At 40.6% G+C, this 23,206-nt stretch overlaps 2 protein-coding genes and 1 non-coding gene across 5 annotated transcripts; 2 read left to right on the forward strand and 1 right to left on the reverse strand.

The window, feature by feature from the left end:
• Window positions 1-492: 492 nt before the first annotated feature.
• On the forward strand, window positions 493-10,283 carry SLC25A3 (solute carrier family 25 member 3). Of its 2 annotated transcripts, none has more exons than XM_085047064.1 (8): window positions 493-644; window positions 800-956; window positions 5,305-5,426; window positions 7,947-8,126; window positions 8,244-8,425; window positions 9,122-9,294; window positions 9,736-9,846; window positions 9,949-10,283. In XM_085047064.1, the coding sequence occupies exons 2-8, from the start codon at window positions 806-808 to the stop codon at window positions 10,107-10,109; spliced, it is 1,080 nt and encodes a 359-aa protein (XP_084903190.1). In that variant the 5' UTR covers window positions 493-644; window positions 800-805; the 3' UTR covers window positions 10,110-10,283. The 2 variants fall into 2 exon arrangements, with proteins under 2 accessions (XP_084903190.1, XP_084903196.1); XM_085047070.1 differs by lacking the exon at window positions 5,305-5,426 and adding an exon at window positions 5,584-5,705.
• On the forward strand, window positions 8,583-8,822 carry LOC146443579 (small nucleolar RNA SNORA53). Its single transcript, XR_014849395.1, has one exon. It is a non-coding gene; the product is annotated as a small nucleolar RNA SNORA53 (small nucleolar RNA).
• A 5,063-nt stretch (window positions 10,284-15,346) lies between the features above and the next one.
• Window positions 15,347-22,792, reverse strand: IKBIP (IKBKB interacting protein). Of its 2 annotated transcripts, XM_085047047.1 has the most exons (4): window positions 22,499-22,792; window positions 21,394-21,622; window positions 20,555-20,672; window positions 17,379-19,643 (listed from the first exon to the last, which is right to left on the reverse strand). In XM_085047047.1, the coding sequence occupies exons 2-4, from the start codon at window positions 21,585-21,587 to the stop codon at window positions 18,816-18,818; spliced, it is 1,140 nt and encodes a 379-aa protein (XP_084903173.1). In that variant the 5' UTR covers window positions 21,588-21,622; window positions 22,499-22,792; the 3' UTR covers window positions 17,379-18,815. The 2 variants fall into 2 exon arrangements, with proteins under 2 accessions (XP_084903179.1, XP_084903173.1); XM_085047053.1 differs by lacking the exons at window positions 17,379-19,643; window positions 22,499-22,792 and adding an exon at window positions 15,347-16,376 and having other exon boundaries at window positions 21,394-22,016.
• Window positions 22,793-23,206: the final 414 nt, after the last annotated feature.

Consider the following 23,206-nt stretch of genomic DNA (forward strand, 5'->3'; position numbering starts at 1 on the left):
GTGAAATCACCCTGTGTTGGAACAGGCATAGTTGAAGGCAGGTAAGGCCAGGCATGGGTCCTGCATTACGTAACATTGTGCTTTTAACAAACCAGTAAAAATCAATTCTGTGAGCAGCTGCAGCTGTTCTCGGTGCCATAGGCCACGGCTCGGTGTGAGTGCTGCAGAGCAGGGTCAAGGCCAGCGCAGGGCACTCGCGCTCGGGCGTGTCTCGGCCTTGACATTGCCGGGGCACGGCTGCGCCAAGCACGTGGCGCACTTGGCCAGCTGCCCGAGCCGGGCGGCGATAAGGAAAAACAGCGGGTGAGGCGCGGGTGTTAGCGCTGGAGGGAGCGCTCCCGCAGCCGGCGCCGGGCGGCAGTGTCCGTGCCGAGGCGCTGCCGAGGCGCTGCCGCCACAGCTCCCCGCGCTCCCGGAGCTGCGGACAGGCCGGGCCCGCCACGGGGTGAGCGCGTCCTCACGGTGCGCGGGCGCATGCGCGGGGCGGGAGGGCGGGGGCTGCGCGTGCGCGGCGGTTGGCGCGGCGCCTCCGCCAATCGCGGCGCGGGTCGTTGCGCGGCGGCCCCGCCCCCGGCGCGGCGAAGGACAAGGTGACGGCGCGGGGCCCGCCCTCAGCCTCTGCCGCAGCGGCTCCATCTTGCGAGGTGAGTCGGGGCGGCGCGGCCCGCCCGCCCGCCGGGCACCGGGCTCGGCCCCGGGGCGACGGGGCCGCCTCTCGGGTGCGGGGTTGGGGCCCGGCGGCCGCGCCGCGTCGGGTCTTCCCGGTCCCACGTCGCTGTGCTCTTCTCGCCCGCCTCAGGTCGCCATGTTCTCGTCCATCGCGCCGCTCGCGCGGCACAACCCGTTCTGCGCGCCGCACTTCCAGCTGGTGCAGGATGGCGTGAGGAAGCGCCCGGCGGAGCCCGCGGAGCTCCCCGCCACGCGGCGGGCCCTGGCGGCCGCGTCCGCCAGTGAAGGTGAGAGCGGGCGGACGGAGAGGCCGCGGCGGAGGCGAGGCCCGCGAGCGCCCGGGGCTGCGGTGCTTGCGGTGCTTGCGGTGCCCCCGCCAGCGCGGGCCTGGGTCGGTCGGGGCGGCAGGGGGAGGGTCAGCGCGCAGCGGGGCTCGGCCGGGCCGGGAGTGGCTGGCGCTGGGCCTACGCGCCCGCTTGGAGGACGAGGAAGGGCACGGGCGGGGGAGGCGCTGGCAGCGCTTCCGCTCTCCCTGCTCTGAGTGCTGAGGAGCAGGAGGGAGCCGGGGTTGCCGAGAAAGGACACGGGAAGATTCTAGTGCAGAGTGATCACAGAGACCCCCGCGGAGTCTGTCCTGGGGAGCAGAGAGCGCTTTTTCTGGCTCTGCAGGGCCTGCAGCCTCGGGTGTCGAGGCTGTAGACCCGTACTTTTTACATCGGTGGAGAAGAGCAGTGGGTGAATCTGTGGATTCGAAAGACCTTCTTTCCCATCTTTTTTTCCTTTTTCTCTTTTCCCCATTTTATTCATAGCTGGGCATCTGAACATGGAGATAAATTAGAGGTGCTTGCCGCTGTTCTTTTTCTATTATTTTTTTCTTCTTAGTAGTTGTGGGGCATACACCAGATAACTTTGTTATTTAAGAGACACTTAATTCTAAAGTGCATCATTGTAAGTGCTTCCCGTATGTTTCTCAGCCACTTTTTTGACTTCTGAAGGTCAGACCTTGGCGATACTTGTAGTATCGTGGAAGGGGTGAGGTTGGAAAGGACCACAGTGAGTCATCTGGTCCAATCTCCATGCTCAGGCAGGGTCGTCCTAGACCAGGATTGCACAGATTGTGTCCAGATGGTTCCTGAATATCACCAGGGAATGAGACTCCAGAGCCTCTTTGGGCAGCCTTTGTCAGTGCATGGTCACCACAGTAAAGAAGTTCTTCCTCGTATTCAGATAGAACTTCCTGTGCATCAGTTTCTGCCCGTTGTCTCTTGTCCTGTTGCTTGGCACCACTGACACCCTGCCATCAATACTTAAAGACGTTGGTGATGTCCTCTTTCAGTCGTCTCAGAAGAGACCCAGCTCCCTCAGCCTTTCCACATAAGTGAGGTGTTCCAGTCCCTTAATCATCTTCGTTGCCTTCTGCTGGACCTGCTCCAGGAGCTCTGTGTCTCTCTCTTGTTCTGAGGGGCCCAGAACTGGACACAGCACTCCAAATGTAGCCTCACTGGGGCTGAGTAGAGGGGCAGGATCACCTCCCTCGGTCTGCTGGCATTGCAGGATACCGTTGGAGTGGCCTTGGCCACAAAGGCACTGCTGGTCCATGGGAAGCCTGTTGTCCAGCAGGAGCCCCAGGTTCTTCCCTGGAGGGCTGCTTTCCAGCAGGTTGGCCCCCCAGCCTGTACTAGTCCATGGGGCAATTCCTCCCCAGGTACAGGACCCTGCATTTGCCTTTGTTGAACTTAATACAGTTCCTCTCTGCATTCCTCTTCAACCTGAGGTCCATCTGAAGGAATAAACAGTAGTGGGGGTGGATATTAAAATTCTAATTGTAAGTTGCCAGTAGCTTTAAAACATCTCTCTGGGTTTATTTTAAAAGAAAAAGGACTTTCAGCAAGCTACCTCTTCTGAAGTACTGTGATCATTGAAGTATTTTAGTGCACATGCATGAACATCCATATAATACGTGAAAGAGTGACAGCCCAGTGTTAGGTTTTATAAAGTTTTCAAGAAATTATTTGCGGCTTTCAGTGTAGTAATCCTGCTGCCAGCTAGCTAAAGCCTTAAATCGCTCTTTGGTATGCTAAATATATTCAGTAGGTGCGCTTATTTCTTCAAAGCATTATGCTTAATCTTCATCCTGTTTATAGGCAGTTGTGGTCAAAGGTGACCAGAGTTTTTCAGACTTTGTAGTATTTTCTTCTGAGTTCATTATTTTATGTTATTTTATGGTTCTCTGGCTTTTGTATTGAGGACATAACACGTTGCAGAAGGTATCTGAACTTGCACAAGGTCACACAAAGTCAGTAAAAACCACACGACCTTCTGAGTTCACCTAAGGGCGTCAACCACAACGCAGCTCAGAGACTAAGTGTTTTATTACCAGTTCATGGAATTTGTCCTTGTTGACATGTCAGATTGGAGGCAGAGATATGAAATAGTTACTGTGTAGCTGTCTCAACAGAGTTGGCATATTTTTATGCCCTATGTTTGTATCTAAGTAGCTTAAGGGTGTTTCTCTTAAATCGGTGTCTGGGTATGTTAGAATGACTTTCTTGCCCTCTGTACTACATGTTCAGCTGGTTCTCTTTACAGGTTATGGTTTTTAAGAAATTTGACTCTACTTCTGAAATAGAAAGTCCAAGATCATCTGTGGCTTTATTCTCCTAATACTACTGTACCACTGCAAACCTAGGTGCTTCTAAACAGCTCAAGCCTAATTGACACTGGCTTTCTTAATTACTGTATTTAAACACCAGGCTGACAGGTCAGTCTGAATAGCATTGTAATACAGCACATATGTAAAATTCTACTTTCCTGTGGCTGCTATAAAAGTCTGTGCCTGTCATTTGAGTAGTATGACTTCTGACAGTAAATTACTGTGAAAAGGGCAGTGTGAACAAACAGTTCTGGGATCTGGGCAGGATGGTAGCTGGTGCAGGACTGTTGTGCTGTTGGCCAAAGACACAGCTGGACAGAGCTGCCCCAAACAGACCTAGAGTCTGTTCTCTGATTACACCTGCATAGAAAGCCTGGTGTGTGTATTTAACCAGCCATTCTGGAAAGTCATAAACAGACTTTTTTTGCTGTCTGCAAATCTGCTAGCATAGCCAGGCTATTGTGGAGGTATGTGCAAGTCCCAGATCAGTATATTTACAGTCTTTAGCAAGGTCTCAATTAAAAATAAGTTACTCTGATAACTAGCTTTATGCTTAGGTTCAGTGTGGCATCTGTGATTTGATCTTTATCATTTTAGAATAAAGAAATCTTTTTACTGTTTTGGTAATTCTTAAGAGTAAGGTGAAAAATGTAAATATAAAATGAAATGAAAAATCTGGAACATTTGTGGGAAGGAGTTTCCTTAAAACGGGAAAATGCTGAGCTGGATAAGCCTGCTAGTGTTATCTGTTGCTCTGTTGACTGTCATGGTCAATTTCTCTTGATGTTCATAAGGAATTCAGAACCAGAAAGATTGGGCAAAGAAGCACTGAACAGGTTAGATAGGTTGCTGCAGTTTTTTAGTTTTCATTATTGTTTCTTGGAGATAGTTCTCAATAAGTTGTAACACTTTAATGTCTATTCCATTATATTGAAGTAACACCAGGAGATCTAGCAGCAAAACATTATGCCTTTCTACATCCAGGAATATTTTGTACATAATGTATTATTTTCTGCATGCTTATTCAGTATATTAGTTTTGATTTTACTTATATACTTAAAATGTTGAGTGTAGTAGCAGAACTGTGCTTCTACTTTATGCTTATTTTGTACTGTTAATTGTAAATTTGAGTGTTTGTTTGCACTCACTGATACCCTCTGTAGCTTCTTCAAAAATGAAAGAAGAAAATGGATTTTTTTTTCTGGCTCCAGTAACTTTGGTGTATAGGAATATGTGAAAATTAATAACTTCTTGTTTTAAGATTGAATTATTTTATAGACAGTGTATACACTATATGGAACAGTCCATATGAGGTATCCCTTGATTAAATGTGATCTGAAAGATTCTGTAATGAACCTTGTGTATGAGCATTTAATGAGATCATAAATAGCAATCTGCAGTTTCATCAAACAAACATTTGAGATTCTGTATTTGAAAGAATATTTTAAAAAAACCTGTATAAATAATCAGAAAAATACCTGAAAATATATCTGCCTATCTCCATCACTGATATTGTAGCTTTTTGTAGTCTGTACGTAAATACAGAAGTTTCCATGATAGTTAAACTATCATAGAAAATTTTAATAAAAGCAGCTTTGTCTTTTGAGTCCTAGAGGAATAGTATTCTTCCTTAATTCCTGGATATAAGAAATTATTGGACATTGCAACTTTGAGTCATAATTTCTGCTAGTAACTTCTTTCTATGGTTTAAGTGTGTTGTGAGCTAAAACTTCACTCTTTCTTCCTTATTTAAGGGAACAAATTCAATTAGGAAGACTTACCATTGAATCTTGTTAGTCCAAAATGTTTTAATTTAAAGCAAAAAAATAGTTTTGATTATAACACTATGTTCAGATAATAGAGCATTGGAGATTATTACAGTTTCATACTTTTGCAAAAGTAGCAGTTAGTTTTGTTTCTTTTCTGATCATTGTTACCATTTATGATTGATCATACATATGTAATTTTTTCCAATTGACTAGAATACAGCTGTGCATATGGCTCAAACAGATTCTTTATGCTTTGTGGCCTTGGTGGGATTATTAGCTGTGGAACAACACATACGGCCCTGGTTCCTCTAGACCTGGTTAAATGCAGAATGCAGGTTTGTTCTGCATGTTGGTATGTGATGACAGAGCATGTTTAGTGTGGCATATTTAATTACTAATGAATTAAAGGCATAAACTATGCCCTGGGCATCGCTGTCCAACCATGCATGGAGTTGATATAAAAGCATGGTGTGTCTTTATTTTTTGCTGCAGAATACAGTTGTGAATATGGCTCGCTCAAGTTTTATGCTCTCTGTGGCGTTGGTGGGGTCCTAAGTTGTGGCCTGACACACACTGGTGTCGTACCTCTGGATTTAGTGAAATGTCGGATGCAGGTTTGTATAAATTTAAGTATTTCTTATTTGCTATATAGTCACCGTATTAAGAGTTTGCAATAGGGATGCAGTCTTTTCTGAATGACAGTCAACAAGTAAACTTGAATGCTGCTTTATCAAATCTACTGCTGTAAGACTAGCAAGATACTGCTTTCAAGAGAGGTAAAGGTATTAATGATAGTCTGGATGAATCAGTTTTGACAGCATTGAAGACATGTTTAACTGTCTGTATTTGCTAAAAGGCACCCACCACAATGTTACTCTACTGGCTGGTTGGCTGTCCAGCACTATTCAGTGCTTTTGGAGTAAGGAAATAGTATCTTTTGGTTCTCATTTTTTAGCCTGGAGTGACATGCATGTGTAATTTCATCCATTAACACCGTGGATTTCAATGCATGGCTTGTAGGTTGGATATTTTCTCATGATGCCACTTTGAGTAGAGTGGCTTAAACTTGATTTGGTATCAGGAAGGCCATTGGTGCTTGTGACTGCTTTTCTTGAAGTGGTTTTTGATTGAACTTAAAGGAGCATCATTGCATTGCACTTGACACATTAAAATCAGCTTGTGAACAGCCATGGATGTAAACATACTAATAGATTTATTCAGGCAGATCTGCAAGCATGAAGCAAATTAAATTAAAGCATACTTTTAAATTTTTAGAAATGTAGTAGTTAATGATGTCTCTTTTGCATAGGTTGACACTGATAATAAAAAAGGCCATTTTGTCATTATAGAGCTCCTGAAATTAGGAGGGAACTGTGAATTAGTCAGACCTCCGAGTCACACTAGGAGCATGCTTTTGCTTGTCTTTAAAATCATGTTCTTCTGGATGGCCTTTATTTAACTGTTTACCAGAGAGGCTTTTTCACATTCTCGAGAGCATCTGAAATTCTGACTTCAAGCTGGGAAATCTGTAACACATCAGACATGCTCAGTGTGAGCTACCAGGTCCAGTTTATTACATGGTAAGGGTGGTAATACATCCCCTTCCCTCTCCAGCACTTAGAGGGAGGTTCACGAGGGGGGTTCCATGTGGATTCCAGATGTGATCTTGTAAAACCTGTCAGCATTTATCTCTTTACAGATCCACTACAGAGCATGTTACTAATCCTTCCTAAGTTCTCCAGGAAGAAACCTGTTGCCTGCCCTCTCATGTCTTTTTAAGAAGAGGTCACCTTTGTTATGGTTTAACTGAAACCAGGACACCTGTTGCACACCTAATAGCTAAGCATGGTTCTGACTTGAACATAGTCTCTTTTTACAGTGCCCAATTAAATATCCAATTTCCTAAAATTACGGCTCTTTTTAAAATTGACATATTTAGGTGAACTAGATCTCCATTATGTTGTTCCTAGACTGCAAGACAAAATACTAGCCAGTGCAAGTTGGCATGCATGTCCCACAGCTCTTTTGAGAGCTTCCAGTGTGATATCTTCCTTATCCTCTTAGGAACTGTTGGATGATGTCAAATATGAAAAGTAACAGTGGGATGTGACTTAATTACCTGTTGAAAAGTTTCTGCTAAATTATTTCACCTGAAACAAAATTATTCAAGTCAGTATTTTTAAAATTTTTGATAAGTTAATCAAATCTCACTCAAAGTCTTGGGGGCAGAAAACAATTTGTGTGTACCCTGTATTGCCAAGTCAAAGTACAAGCGTAGAAGTTTGAGTACTCTTTGATCTGCTGTGGCTGCACAGGGTCTCTCTCTTGATCTGCCTTGCTCCATTAGTCTTAGTCTGACTGTGTGGAGAGATCACTCAGGGCAAATAACCTTCTCTGATTAGTAATCAGGTGAATCATTAGGTTTCTGGCAATGCTTGAGTGTACATAGGTATAGCATGTAGAGTGGATGAGATTGCTGACAAGACCCAATAAATTAAAAAAAAATCTCCTCTATACATACTTGCACCAATACACCACTGACAGTGTTGGAACAGTGATTTCAGTAAATCTTTTCATAACACAGTCATTGTTGATTTGGAGAATTAAATTAAACAAAATGCAATTTGGTGGTTTCTGAGTATTGAGGAACATACTGGCTGTTAAGTCAGGGTTTGAGACTAGCAAGTAACCATTATGGTTACATTAGTGTAACTTCGTGGTGAGTGTATCATCTGTCCAGGGAATTATAGGAAGCCTGCTGTCTGAGGAATTTAAAAATTTTTAATTTTGGATGGAGGTATGAGAAGGAAAATAGTGTAAGCTATATCAAACTTTTAACTGCCTATTCTGTTTAGGTTGACCCACAAAAATACAAGAGCATCGTCAATGGATTTTCAGTGACACTCAATGAAGATGGTGTTCGTGGCTTGGCTAGAGGATGGGCTCCAACCTTTATTGGCTATTCCATGCAAGGGCTTTGTAAATTTGGTTTCTATGAAGTTTTCAAAATCCTGTATGGCAACATGCTGGGAGAGGTAAGCCTTAAATATTTTATGTAAAGCTATATATCTGCGACATAATAGTATTAGTGATAAGGCGTAATCACAAAAGCATGGTTTATTAATAAAACTGTGTGTTTAAATTCATTTCAGGAAAATGCCTATTTATGGCGTACTTCGCTATATTTAGCTGCATCTGCCAGTGCGGAGTTTTTTGCTGACATTGCTCTGGCTCCAATGGAAGCTGCTAAAGTTCGTATTCAAACACAGCCTGGATATGCCAACACTCTACGGCAGGCTTTACCTAAAATGTTTGCAGAAGAAGGCATCTGGGCGTAAGCATCTCTTCATTTTAATTGAAGTTCTTGATGTTCAGTACTTTTTCTTAATGAGGAGCTGTTGCTATAACTAATTCTCGCTTTAGCGTGTAAAACTTGGTCTTTGTATTTCAAGATAACATCAGGGAATCTGTGCTGAACTGGCTGTTAATTCCACATGCTCCTTAGATCCATCTTTGTGGGTATCTTTGTGCTGAGTTCTGCTGGATAACTTCAGTTTCTAGCAGTTCCAGTCAGAGATACTCAGCAACTTTCTGGTTGTACAGTCAAAGATGCTTGAGTCATTGGCATGTGAGAGTAATACAACTGCATGTTAGCTTTCTGTTCTGATAGAAGTGGCTGTAGATGTACAGGTCATGTCTCACTATCAGGACTTGGCTGGTATGCAGACATTAGCCTTACTGCACTGGTAGAATCAGTACTACATTGCTGCAGTCGCTGTAATCTGAAATGTGACTGTAGAAACTGCTGTGCAGCCTGGGGATCAAGAAAATTTTGTGTTGCTGTTTTAAGGTAGTGCTCAGGAGTTAAAGCAACTCAAATTTCTGTAAGTATTGACAGCACTACAGAGTTGGTATGTAGAAGTTGTATTCTTGATAGCAGCAATAAAAAAGCAAATCTATTTGAAGTTAGAAATACACCTTAAATACTGAAGAAAATGAAACTGAGTTTGTCTGTTCTTTTCTGATTAAGTTTCTACAAAGGTGTTGCTCCACTATGGATGAGACAGATTCCATACACCATGATGAAATTTGCCTGCTTTGAACGTACTGTTGAAGCTCTCTACAAGTATGTTGTTCCCAAGCCACGAAGTGAATGTACAAAAGGAGAACAGCTGATAGTCACATTTGTTGCAGGCTATATTGGTAAGGAATCTTTAAGCCCTACGCTTCATTAAAGCATTACTGCAACTCTAGAGACCTTTGCTTTTCAGAATATTAAGCAGAAGTCACTAACATGGGAGAACTTACATGCAACTTTAAAATGTGCAGGGGAGATAACTAGATTCAGTCCATTAGGGGAAAATGGGTCTGTAACAGAACACTACTCTTAACTGTTCCTGTATATTGCCAATGTTGATGGCCCACTTTAGAAACTGCAGTTGATTTAAGTGAAAACATGCATCTTTTTCAGTCTTGGGAAGGTAAGAGAAATTTAGATGCAAGGGGGATTTTTCAGTATCAGAGATTCAGGGGTTCTTTTCTGGTTGTTTTCTTCTGTTTAGAAGTTTCAGCTGGTTGTACTTAGTGTGCACAGTAATGGTACAGCTAAAACGCCTCAGAACTAATGTCAAATTATTCTTGCAGCTGGTGTGTTCTGTGCAATTGTTTCCCATCCTGCTGACTCGGTGGTGTCTGTGTTGAACAAAGAAAAGGGCAGCTCAGCTTCACAGGTTCTTGTGAGGCTTGGATTCAAAGGTACATTCTTACTTGTTATATATTTTGGATCAAGTGTTTTGGGGAGGATTTCTTTTTTTCATGCCACTTTATGCTGCTCATGCTTTATGTTTTGCTCTCCAGGTGTATGGAAAGGTCTGTTTGCTCGTATCATTATGATTGGTACCCTGACTGCACTACAGTGGTTCATCTACGATTCTGTCAAGGTTTATTTCAGACTTCCTCGCCCACCTCCACCTGAAATGCCAGAATCCCTGAAGAGGAAGCTTGGTCTAACTGAATAGACAACTCATGGACTGACTGCTGGCTGTCCCAGTGATGAGTTTCATTAAACTTTTATATATTTGACTATGTAGAAAAGAAACTCTATACAATGTCATTATTGGTTGTGCCCTCATCTCACATGAGGGTTTAAATTCTACCACTGTCATTGCCTGAAATAAATGAGAAACAGAGTGCTTAGTGTCTGTTTACTACTGCATATGTAGGCTTCATTTCATAGTAGCAAATACCTCAAATACTCTCCTGGCTGCCCCTTTTCCCCCAAAAAAATTTAAAAAAAATTACCCTATTCCACACTTCAGGAACTAGAGAAATGTTACTCTTCCACTTAAAAAACAAATTAGACTTTCAGTGTTTCCAGAGAAGTGCCAAGAAGCTGTCCTTGCAGAACTGCAGAAACTTAACTGCAGTTGTGTGCACTTTGAGCCCACTGATCATTTGCCTGTAATAAGCTGTTACTGTAGAACAGCTGAACTCCTGAACGGCTGAGACTGGAGTCTGATAGGGCATCCTGGTCATATCAGTGTTCCCCACAGAGATAAAAGGAACCTTATGCATACTAGAGCTGTTTCTGCCTTGGGGTGGTAATCCCAAATTAACTTACACTTGACTAATTTCTGCTTCTGTTGGCTTTGAACCACACCAAAGAACTTTGGCCCTTCTGATTGTCCTGTGGAATTAAACAGTAGTTGCTACCTCTTAACTAGAGAAAAGCTGATGTTGATAAAGGTTTTCAGATATATTTGACTACTAACAGCTTACTTCAGCTTTACAAATGGCTCATCTTTTATTCTAGAGTTTAAAAAACTTGCCTGCTTTTCCCTACGTTTGCTATAGCTGTAGTTTTTTCTTTTTCTGAATTAGTTTAATGCTGAGTTATGATTGAACCATGTATTTCTGTAGCACAAGGAGCCATACCCGTTTTATTGGACCTTGATGTGAAGAAATAGCTGTTCCTCAGCACACAAGAGGAGACAGTTAAGGCAATGTTAAGGTATTTGTTTTAGAATTTTTTCTCAAGTCTTTTAGTGAAGGATGATCATGCTGCCTTCTGCATTTCACCTGTTCAATAATCCACAGTCAGTAATCACTACACCCTATCCAGTACTACTTTGCTCACAAAGTAGAGCTGGAGTTGGAGTGTTTTTTGTGTAAAACTGTGGATATACTGCCTTACAGCATGTGAGCTGTTGATACTGAACTTAGCTTGGCACTCACGGATGTTATAGTGCTTCTTCCTCTTTACTTGGCTCCTTCAGAGCCAGAAGGACAAATGAGGCAGGTGCCACTGGAATAGCATAAATGTACTGACTGCTGCATCTTGCTGGAGTCAGATGTGCCTGCTATTGTAGCACTGAGCTTCTTGCCCCCTGGGAAAACCCTCCAACTTCCAAGATTTTGAATGATTATGCTAAACAAGAGAGCTGGGCCTTATTTTGAATTGCTACCTTCCAGAATGCAGAGTAAAAGCTAAAACTACACCGTTTCCCTGTCACCATGTAATAAAGGCACTTAGAGCAGCTGATACCTGCCTGCATTACACAGCAAAGTCAAATACCCTAAGTCTAAATAAAATATTTGTACAAGTACTTTGTTGTTGAACTAAAATAATTTAATGCTAACAGTATGTAAATCTTGTTTCCCCAATGTGAATGGGAAGCTTTGAAATTAAAGAGTCATTAAATGTTTGTAAGAGCTTCCTTGGAGAAGAGCCTTTACTATGACTTGATCTTGTATCAAGACTGTTGATGTTAAGTCACCTTTTGAAGTTGTGTGTATGGTGTAACTTGCTAGGCAAACCAGTCACTTTTGTGTACTGGATGTCAGTTTCTTTAGAGGCATGTTTTAACGCAGATTTTTTCTTTGCTGAAAGTTCCTTCTAATCCTGGGGAAAGGGAAGTACTTTTGTCCAATTTTAATGCTGGTAGAAGAGTGGGACGAGCTTGGCTCATGCAGTGAGGTAGTCTGTCAAGCAATCTAGTGCTGAGCTAAATTTCTCAAGACTTTCATTCTATATGTGGAGCAAAATCGCACAATTTTTCTCTAGGATTGGGTCAGTGTTGCACAGTTGTTACAAATGCGTACAATCATAAGAGAATCTTAAATCCATTTTCTCATTGCTCAAGGGTAGACCTGAAACTATGTTTTAAAGATGCGTACATAATTTTATCTAGGTAGATCTGAGCTAAAGATCAGGAGCAGCCAGCAGTTCCCGTCCGTAACTGAGAAAGGGAAAATACACTTAGTGCTCCTTGGCAGTGTTGGGTTTCAGTGGAAAACCCAAGAGGGGGAGAGAATTGCGTTGCAGCTGCTGGCTTCATTGACATTCAGCCATAGGATTGTTCAGATGCTTGTCTGGAAAGGGTGTTGCTTAAAGGGTCACCTGCTGGTATTTTAAATAAGCTTCAGTGGGAAAAATGTAGTATTAAAATGCATTTAAAAGGTCAACTTTGTCATTGATAATTGCTTCGTGCTTAATGCCTGGTACATTTTCCAAAGGTTGAGATGGAGCAGTGGTGCTTTTGATGGATTTGCACTCCCATTGCAAGGAAAGTGCTGTATCAAAAAGGGTACTCCAGTTTGAACTCTGATAACTCCAGACCCCATCACTAAACCCCAAAGTGCTTTGTAAAACGTGGATTATGTATATGCTGCTTGTGTATATTTTATGAAGGAGACAATATCCTTTCTTGCTGGTTTTGGAGCTGAGATGAGCTTTCTGGTGTAAAGCATAGCATATATAAAAATTCGGAATAACAACTGCATTCGCACACGGTGTTTGTATCAGGTTGTACTACAGATGAAATGTGCTGACACTTACTGATACTCGCGGAAATGTTTGTTGCATATCATTTTAAAATGGGCTGTAATAATACAAATAGTTGTAATTCATTTACATTTCTACATAGAAATGATGTAGTTCACAGTGAAAACAATAAACATCCTGCTTTTTTATAGCAAATACGAGTACCTTGGGTAGATGAGCTTAATAGCTGCATGGCCTTGTAACAGAATACCTTTTTTTGTAACTCAGTGCTGGGGAGAAAGATACTGCTAGCAGGAAGTTCTTGGCTGAGCAGTGATGTTCTGGTGTCAGTAGATTTCAATGTTTTGGGATTACTTTGCTCATGTAGTTTTTCATCAGTGATCACTTAGTGCTGTTGCTGGCTTTTGGGTCGTTTTTTTCCTTACAAGTTGCTGACAAGAATATTAATTGGCCATTTTTGTACCTATAAACTAAATTAAAAGCAAAGATGGCCTGAATATCACTACAGGTTGGGCTCCATGGGATGATCTGTTTAAAGTTGCATAGCTTTAATCTTCATTATTACCTGAATATCTCAATTATTTGATAAAATTGGAGGAGTATCACTGCATGACCCTAGAAATTAACTAAGGGGTTGTAGTTTTACTGAGCAGATGCTCTCCCCACCACTGACAGTACTAAAACAAGGAGGCAAGGTTAGCAGTCTGCATGTTTTGCTCACCTTTTCCACTGTAGAAAGAGCTCTCTGCCTCTCTCCTTAGGGCAGTGCAATTACAAAGTTAGTATAAAACTTCCATATTTTAGTACAGTAGAGATGCATGCTTAATTTCCCTTGGAGACCATGCACAGCATTTGGCTTTTCACTGGGGCATGTGTTCTAGAATTTGGAGGTTGAAAGTGAAATCCACAGTTCTTTATCCTGGCTTATTTTCTGGTTACTGTTCCAAGGAGAGAGTGGACTCTTCATGCAGACAGACCTCCCTGCTGTGTCAAGGCTGCTCAGATTAACTGCACAGCTGGAATGTATTTTCCACATCACTTGTGGAGATGGTGCTCTACCTGTTCTCCAGTTCTGCCCCTCCAGATTCTTCTGGGTTTCTGACCACAAATGATACATTCATAAAGCTGAAAACAAAGTAAACAACATTACTGTGGCCTGTGATGCATTTAATTCAAGATATATTTATTATGTTACCCCCAAACTCCTAAAGGGTATGTGCCTGTGTACATACATTGTTTCAGCTATGATACACAATGCATGCTTCAGCACGGCTGTTCTTTAATTTTTCTGCCTCCTTCAAATGCCATTTGGTTCTTTTCAGGGGCTCACTTAAGAATTGTGAGGAAGAGCAAAGGGACAGGGGTTAGTGCAGTATCTGTGGATGCTTTCTAGGAAAACTTGTCTCTTGACAGGTTTATTCTTGCTGTTGGTCAGGTGGGCTGGAAGTGGGTAGAAGAAAGGGGGAGGTAGGAATGGACCTATACCAAAAAGAGGAAAACTAAACGCATTCAAGGCTGTGGGCAAATGAAGCAAAGAAGGTACAGAAGACCAGCAACATGAAGCAGACCAGAAGATGTGGAATGCTGAATGAGAATAGTGAGGGAGAAGAATACTTTTATCTTCCATATCATCAAGAGTCCAGTAGTAGCAAGACATTCAGGTATGGCCAACTGAGAAGTTATAGAGGCTTTACTGTATACTTAAATTTGATATAATTTCATTTGCAGGGACTTTTAGAGATGCTGTATTGCTTCTAATTGATCTTTATAGTATTTTTATTCCTATTTAATGCACTTACCTTCTCTACCTTCCTCTGCTAAACCCATTCCCACTACCTTGTTACTGCCTACTGCATTTTCAAATGTCTCTGATCAGTTCTTCATCACAGAAACAGTGCCAGTAGCTCACACCAGTGGCTTTTTGGGACTTAGGTAGCTCCTCTTTGCTATTTCTGCTGCTCACTGTAGTATTTTACAGTCTGAGAAATAATGAATGAGTAACACTGTTAGGATTCATGTGCACACACCGTGACACTTGGACAAAGCCATCAGCAGCATCAGGTCTTTCAGAGCATTGTCTCTGTAGAGAGTTTTGTGTTTTAAAGACAGAACAGTGTTGCACAATAATTTTGATTTACAATTATAAAGTCTCATACAAAGCTTTATACAAATTATTCCATCTAAATGTGTGACAAACTTTTTGCAAGGCATCAGCAGTATTTCTGAGCATTTCTTGCTTCACTGCATTTACTTCATTAAATATTAAAAAAATAAACTAGTTTACAAAAATCATTGAGCGAATATATTCCGACAAAGTGCTACTGCTGTTTGACTGCCTCTTGTTGAGGTGGAAACAACAATTTCATTCCTTCCTTTGGAGCAGGAAACTGGAGATCTGTCATTCTTGGGTCCTGCTTTCTTCATGAATGCAAGCTCTAAGGCTAAGAACATAATTTCACGCTTTAACACTGCTTTATTGTACAAACCAAGCCATTTATTAAATACAGCATCTGTCATTCTTCAGATAGACAAATACATGCAGTGAGATATGTTTTTTGTTCACATTATAATTTCTTCCTTGAAATAAGTATGACTTTTTCCTGTCCTTTTCAAAGAAATAGGGCAAATTTCAGATTTAGGTGTGCTTCTAAATGAAGCCTTTAAATATTGTTGGTCTTCTCAGTCCTATACATGATAGAGTTAACACTCCTCAAACACTATTCTTTAGGCAGTGGCCTTTCAGTGATCAGTTCATGTCTGAAATCTTGGTTATTTCATCTTTCACATCCTTGATCTGTGTTTGAACTCTTGTTAGATTGGCCAATTTCTCATTCAGCAAAACAATTTCCTTCTCCCGTCGCAACACCTCCTCCACTAATCTTCCTATTCTCAGTGTTAGGTCATTTATTAAGGGCTCCAAGATGGCAAATTCCTTTTTCACTTTGTACATCTTGGGTTTTAAATCATTTGCAAATGTAACTGTCTTCAGAACTTTTGCTCTGTCACCTTCAAGATTCAAAAGTCTATCGGAATGCTTGTTAAACTCACTCCTTAACTCAGACATTGCTGTCTTAATTTGCTCGATTTTTTTGGCATTACTGGATGCCAGGCTTTGTATTTTTGTACTTCGGTCAATGCTACTGGTAAGGAGGTCGCCTATATTTTTGACTGTTGTCTTTTCACCTTTTTCTACTTTATCTTCTAGTGTTTGCAAAGAATCTGTCAGAGCAGTCATTTCCGAGACCAGGCCTGAGATGCGCCTTATGTCAGTTTTTACTGTCACAATTGTCAATGTTACATTTTTTGCTACAGAAGCTGCATTCTGTTCAGCACTTGAAACTGCATGAAAAAGGCTTGTTAAATTCTTCTCCAGTTCTTCTTGTTTTTTAATTATGCTGCTAGACCATGTTTTCATTGTATAAATATCTTCCTGCAGATGTTTAATGTGAGATATTATTTGAAGATCTTCCAGCTGTCCCATTAAGTTCCAAGTCTTTTCACACTAGAGGGATACAAAAATATTTCTAGCTTAACAACTCAATGTCAAAATTCAAGCTATACTTAAATACCTTACTATTCTGACATTTGAGTACAAACCCTGTCTCTGGGAAATCAACTTGGGTTGCGACACAACAAAAAAAATTCTCATCAGTACACATAACAAATGTTACTGCTTTTTCTGTTACAACAAAAAATTACAGTAAGGTACAATATGACTTTCCAAGGTGACCTCTGAAAACATAAGTCAGCAAATGGAATCTTCTTCCATGTATAGGAATTTTTGTTTTAAATCTCCATAAAAGCTACTTTAGTGAAGGAAAACTCATGATACTGCTGGATTTTTGTCTGGATTTGCTAGGTCACTTTTTTATTTTTCTTTTTGTATGATTGGTTCTTGTTTTCAAACTTGAGAGGAAAAAAGGAAATTACCTGAGTGATACTATCCTGTTCAATCCCCAGTAAGTCAAAATAGAACTGGGAAAGAAAAATACCACCAAACAGGCAAACAGAAACACATTCTAAGAGGCTAAAATTAGTCTCATGCTAATCCTTTTCTGGATACTAATAGTAAAAATGTCATCAAAGAAACAAATATTTTTAACTCTTCAGTAGTGCTGCTCTTCCCCAAATAGCTCAGAACTGTTTGCTCAAAAGCAAAAGACCAAAATTTAGGCTGTGGAAAGTTGTGCTTGTTTCCTACTGAATGCCCTCTAAGGATGAGGATTTCATGTTCGATCTCCTGTATATTCAGCTTTCAATAGGGTTGAGGTTGATGAAAGACATTAAATTAGGGAACATACCACTGGCAATCGAGCCTCCCTGCCCCAAAAAGTTGTGAAGCAGAAACACTAGAACTGGAACACACTTGTGAAAAGTATTTAAAATACATTTCTTTATATAATAGTTTTTCCCTAATAGGACATGGAACACTGAAGTATTTACTCTGTACCCTTCCTGGAGGAGCAGTTTGTTTTGAATTAGATTATGCAGCAGAACAGGGAAATTCACTACAATATATTTTTATTTTGACTATGACTGTTAACAGACACAAACTTATACATAAGCAATAAATATATGAAACTGATACAGCTTTGTAACATTGATAAACACTGGTTTGATAGTTTCTTGAACGGGCAGTGTTACCTGTTTAGTGAAGATTTTTCAGTGGAGTTCTAGAGAAATGAATGTACAAAACCAGAATAATTTAAGTTTGATTAAGTCATAAATGTTATGGGTTTATACTCTTTCTACTAAGCAATCTCCTTTCCTGAGAAATACAAAATTATCAAGACAATAAGTCTGCAAACTATTTATGTTGTCCCTGAGATCCAAATTTCAATAAACAGCTGTCAGGCCTATTAGGTAGTACATCGTGTGTAAGTAGATCTATGGATAAACTAGATATTCCCTGCCCCCAAGCACATAACTCCACTGATTTCATTAATTGCTTTTGCAGCTCTTGGTTCAGCAAACTTCAGGAAACAATGTCAGTCATACTGTTAATCTGTTTTCCTTTGAAATGCAAAGCAATACCAGACATGACATGTAATGCCTAACAAAAAACATCATCCAGAAGAAAAGGTTAAAATTTGTTTCTAAAGCACCAAAACACCCCACCAAAAAAACCCCAACTCCCAAACTAATACAGTGACTGATGATGCCAAACATGTAAATTAAATGATGGAAGAAGAATCTAAAAGGAGTATCCGTTAATAAGAACTTCAGTCTGTGTGTAGTTCAGTGACTTGAATGGCAGAACAAAAGAATGCCAGTGATTTTAGGAAGTTAGAAAAGGCTGGGAATGAAGTCTGAGGAGGGTAGTTCCGTGGGGTCAAACAAGTAAATGGTAACACTAGTTGCTATGTAAATACCAGCTGCTTATAAATACCAGCACAAGACAAGGTCCTGAGTAGGGGGTACTTTACCAGTGTCTTCTGTGAGGGTGCTGTATCTAGGCTTCAGCTGTTGAAAATGTACTCAGTGCTTTCCTGCAGCACAAAACCATTATTGTGTACAATACATTAAAAGCAAGGTACATGTATCTCTACTGAGAAATAAGTGATTAATTGTTCATTGTGTTACAAGTCCTTGGAAAATAATACAAAAAGTAACAACAAAAGAAACTAAGTAGTGAAAACTAAATATAAACTAAAAATATTATCTTTTCCCCCCTTAAATCTAAATACCTTGCTTCAAATAATTTTTAAGAAAAAGGACCTTTTAATAAATAAGCTGAAAATAATCCTTAATTTAAGAAAATATTCCTTTCCTTCTTTAACACAGTATACCTATCTTGCTCTCCAGCCTCTTTCTCAGCCTTTCAGGCTGATCCAAAGTCTCTTTAGATCAATGACAGTATCTCAGCTATCCTTGACATATGTTGAAATCACATTATTTATAAAATAGTGCTTTTTCATCAATGAAAAACCTAAGTCCAAAATCACTTATCCCCGTTCTGGTCATTTTCTAAGTTCAAGCTTTCTGAAGTTATTTCTCTTGCTCTTGAAGCTACTGTTATGTCAGGCACTGTTTCTAGTGCAGCTATGTCATGCTGCACTTTGAACAAGCTGCCATTGGACTGTAGGCCTTCAAGAACCTTCTGCACTGCTGCTGTATCAGAAACAGTTTTCAACATGTCATTTTCCACAGTGTACAGCTGTGTCTTCAAGTCCTGTATCTTTTTCTCCATACCAAGCAATTCACTCGACAATCTAAGAATAGAGTGAATAGCATTTTCAATTGTTGGCAAATGGGTCTTGCACTCCTCAATTTTAGGTTCACAGTTTGCAAGTTTCTGATTCAGGTCTGTGTCCTTGGCTACCAGACTATTCTGTTCTTCTTCCAGCTTTTCAACCACCTTTGCATCCAAGTCCAACTTTTGTTCGACTCTAGAGAATTCATCATCTTCTTGCTTTTTTAGTGTTCTAATATTTCTGGCTGTACTGTCTTCCAGATCTCTTACTCTTTCTGAAAGGGATTTAATTCTTTGGTCAACTTCATTAATTTTGGAAGTAACTTCTGTATGTATGAACTTTGCTTCAGATTTTAAACCACTGGCATTTGTGTTCATTTCATCCAAGCTTCTTGTCCAGGAATTTGTAACACTTTGGAACTTCTCATTAATGCTCTGCATCTTTAAAGACAGAGTCTGTTCATTGTTCTGAATATCATTTATGATGTTATGAAGAGAAGATACTTCCTGCCCAAACTCAGTCATCACAGAGATGGATGAGGCAGCTTCTCGTAGGATACTTTCAGAAGACTCAAGCTGCATTTACAACACAAAACAATGTCTGTGTCTACTTCACAAAAGTAAGAATAGAAAATAATTTCCTTTTATCTAAGAGAAAATAAAGTCCCTTAAAAGCCACTGTACTTGTTACAAAACTCCTCCATGATGTGTTTCCATGTTTGATCTTTAAAATATTGTTGATTAACCTGGCATGAAAAAATCATGGATAAATGGTATATCTATTGTTGAATTTCTATAGAATATATGCAATTTTCTTTCAATCGCTTGTTTTCCGTGTTTGGGGTTTTTTTGTGTCCAAAATACAGTAAATCCCATGCAAGATTTTGCAATCTGAAGTGTAGCATATAAATATCCAAATTACATCATGTATAAATGACATTATTCTGAGATCAGTGCTGAAACAAAATCACTGGCATGAGCCATGCCATGCTATCATCATTATCTATAAGGTATCAGGGATAATTTGGCAGCCAGCACAGCTTTTCGACTTGATAATGTCACACGTTAATATTTTTTTTGTTACTATCATATTTTCTTATCTATCACTTTATTATGTCTTCATATTACTAGAACAGGTCTGCCACATTGAAATACCTGTAAATTTTCCTCAAATCAATATATGTTAGAATCACATGCAAAAGAGGACTGTAGGATGAAACATGCATATATCTATCTAAGTTCTGAAAAATAGTTTAGTTTCTGAAAAATAATACTGAGATACAACCACTATATTCACATACTTGAATAATGGCATGGATTGACATGCTTTGTCAAATGAAATAGTATCTAAAGGCCTATTCATGGGCAAGTAAAACACATTATGAAAACTTATTTTAAAACAGTCAGTTAAAGTAACAAAATAACAATGAAGTAAAACAATGACAAATGTTCACCAAAGATTATCCAAATAAGATTTTAATGATTACCTTTTCAGAAATTAAGTTTACTTTATTTCCCACATCCAGGATTTTTTCAGCTTCTTGCTGCAAGAAATTGTACTTTCTTTCCAGATCAGCAAATTGACCTGACTGCTGAAATAGAAACCTGCAAATTGCAAGTAAATAAAGAGAAAATACAACTACTTAATTAGCATATATTAAGTGTTCCAGAACCTGATTCACAGCAGATTGTTACTGGAGGGATTTGTATTCACAGAATTTGCTAGATTAATACGTGACAGAAATAGAGGATTTAATGAAGTTGATCTGTCTTGGTACTGCAGTTATCTCCCAAAAGAAGCAGGAAAACAAGGAAGCATCCATAGATGCCTTTGCTTTTACACTGCATGCTAAGGTAACTAAGGTACTGATGTTGCTAAGATATTTTAAAACATCTTTAACAAAGGTTTTGACCTTTAATTAAAGACTCCACCTGATGAACAGTTTATCACACTGCTGAGCAAATTATTTACAGAAAACTCTATTTCACTTCTTCTGTCCAATTATTTACTGCCTGCCAAACAAGCACTTTCTGTCAGACTAATTTGCTCTTCAGTTAGACGTAGTCTCCAAAGCAGGGATTTAGAATTCATGAGCAAGGCACCTTCAACATGATGTAACAGACAGAGCTTCTACAGTAACTCACTGTACAGTAACTCACTGTACACTGATGTTTCCGTGCTTGTGAATACTGCTACTCTTTCCTTGATCCTTCTGGCTTTAGCAAGTTTCTGTAGGCACTTAGCCCAAACACTGGTCATATATAAATCATACAGCCTACAGTACACAAAAGAAAATACTAAAATCTGCTTTAGAGAGTTACCTACCAGGTCACCACCAGGCAAACGGCGAGGGAAATGATACTCAAACTTGTCCGTGAGTCCATGCTAAAGGAACTCTGATTATTGCTGGTCCTGAGACTTGCTAGCTTCCCATAATTACTGTGCTTCTCAGCCTTTTGTGAACCTTCATTGGTCTTGGATGAAGTAATACCTTTTTTTCTTGGCTTAACTTCAGACATTTTGTGGTTTTAAAAAGCAGAAGCAAAGGAGAGAGCTAGGGAAAAAACCACAGAAAGGATTAGTTTTTAATTCTTACTTCTCACTTTTAAACATCCTCAAACATAAACTTGTGCTCTTTAAGTACACAAATACACCCCCAAGAATGTTTCTTTTGGTGTTTACTATGCTTCCTGGTTATGTGAACTTTCGTAAAGTATCATAATACTTGCATTGGCTTTCTATATTACAGAGCACTGCTTTCATATTTTCTCCAGCTGAACTGACTTTTCAAGCTTAAGCTAATTTCACCTTCCCAGAAATATTTAATCTGCTGTAGAATAAGCTATTTCAAACATATATTTAAAATCACAAGGACTAAAAGCATATTCCTTTTTGTAGCTGATGACTGCCACAAGTTCATCAGGAGTTTTGGTGATGAACTTGCATTTTACTTGTAGATTTTTAAAAATATAATTATTACCTACACCACACTAAAAGGGGAAAGTTATTTTTTCAATTTTAAAAATCAAATCGCAAATTAAGCTTTAACTTAGAAATAGTTTTCTTGTAATGACTTCATGTCATCTGTAAAATCACAAAGATCATTTAATAAAAAGTCATTATAGAAAAATTCAGAAGATTCATTAAATCATGCCTCTAGAATAAAGAAAAACTATAACTTCTTGATAAAATTAAGCTCAGAATAGACTGAAGCAATATGCATCTCCAGCTCATATTTTAACCAATCAAGTGGAAGTACAGAGAGTAGTTTTTAAGCCTAAAATCTTTCATACTGCTTGAAACACACTAGATCCTTGGCGGAGTTGCTTTAGCATAATTTGAGACCGAACTGTCGTGCTGGTTTTTTGGGTCACTTTGCAGCATTGCCGCTGAGCCACATATCAAAACATAAATATTTGGAGAAACTTACATAGTCACATACAAGGGTGAAACGCATTGTTTAAAATCTAATCTGTCATGCAGGTAGCTTAGAGATGTTTGAGTCACAGTACTGGGAAACATGCACTGAGCTTGCAGTATGGAAGAAAAAAAGGAGTTCTGAACAGCAGTTAGGAAAGGAGTTTAACACAGAAAAGCAAGGCTCTGTTTTGAAAGGGCGGCAGTGCAGAGATGAGCCGCAGCTCCCCAGCGACCCTCCCGGACCCCAAACGCGCTGGGGCCGCAGAGCCCGAGTGACCGGCTGTCCCCTCCATCCCCAGAGTGACCGGCTGTCCCCTCCATCCCCCGAGTGACCGGCTGTCCCATCCATCCCCCGAGTGACCGGCTGTCCCCTGCGCTCCCCAGAGTGACCGGCTGTCCCCTCCATCCCCGAGTGACCGGCTGTCCCCTCCATCCCCAGAGTGACCGGCTGTCCCCTCCATCCCCGAGTGACCGGCTGTCCCCTCCATCCCCGAGTGACCGGCTGTCCCGTCCGCCCCAGGGCGCCTCCACATCCCCTCCGCCGCGGGGCTCCCAGCCAGCCCGCTCCCCGTCCCTGGGGCGCTGCCCGTACCGCCTGCTCGGCTCAGCTGCGGGAAGCAGTCGGGCAGGGCCGCCCAGCCCCGCAGGCACCCCGTTCTCAGGCACCACGTTTACAGGCCCCGCGGCTCCTCCCCTGCCCGCGGCTGGCGCATCGCCG

The sequence above is a fragment of the Lichenostomus cassidix genome, chromosome 1Aa, assembly GCF_008360975.1.
Source record: "Lichenostomus cassidix isolate B80296 chromosome 1Aa, HeHo_3.0, whole genome shotgun sequence".
NCBI classification, from domain to species: Eukaryota; Metazoa; Chordata; class Aves; order Passeriformes; family Meliphagidae; genus Lichenostomus; species Lichenostomus cassidix.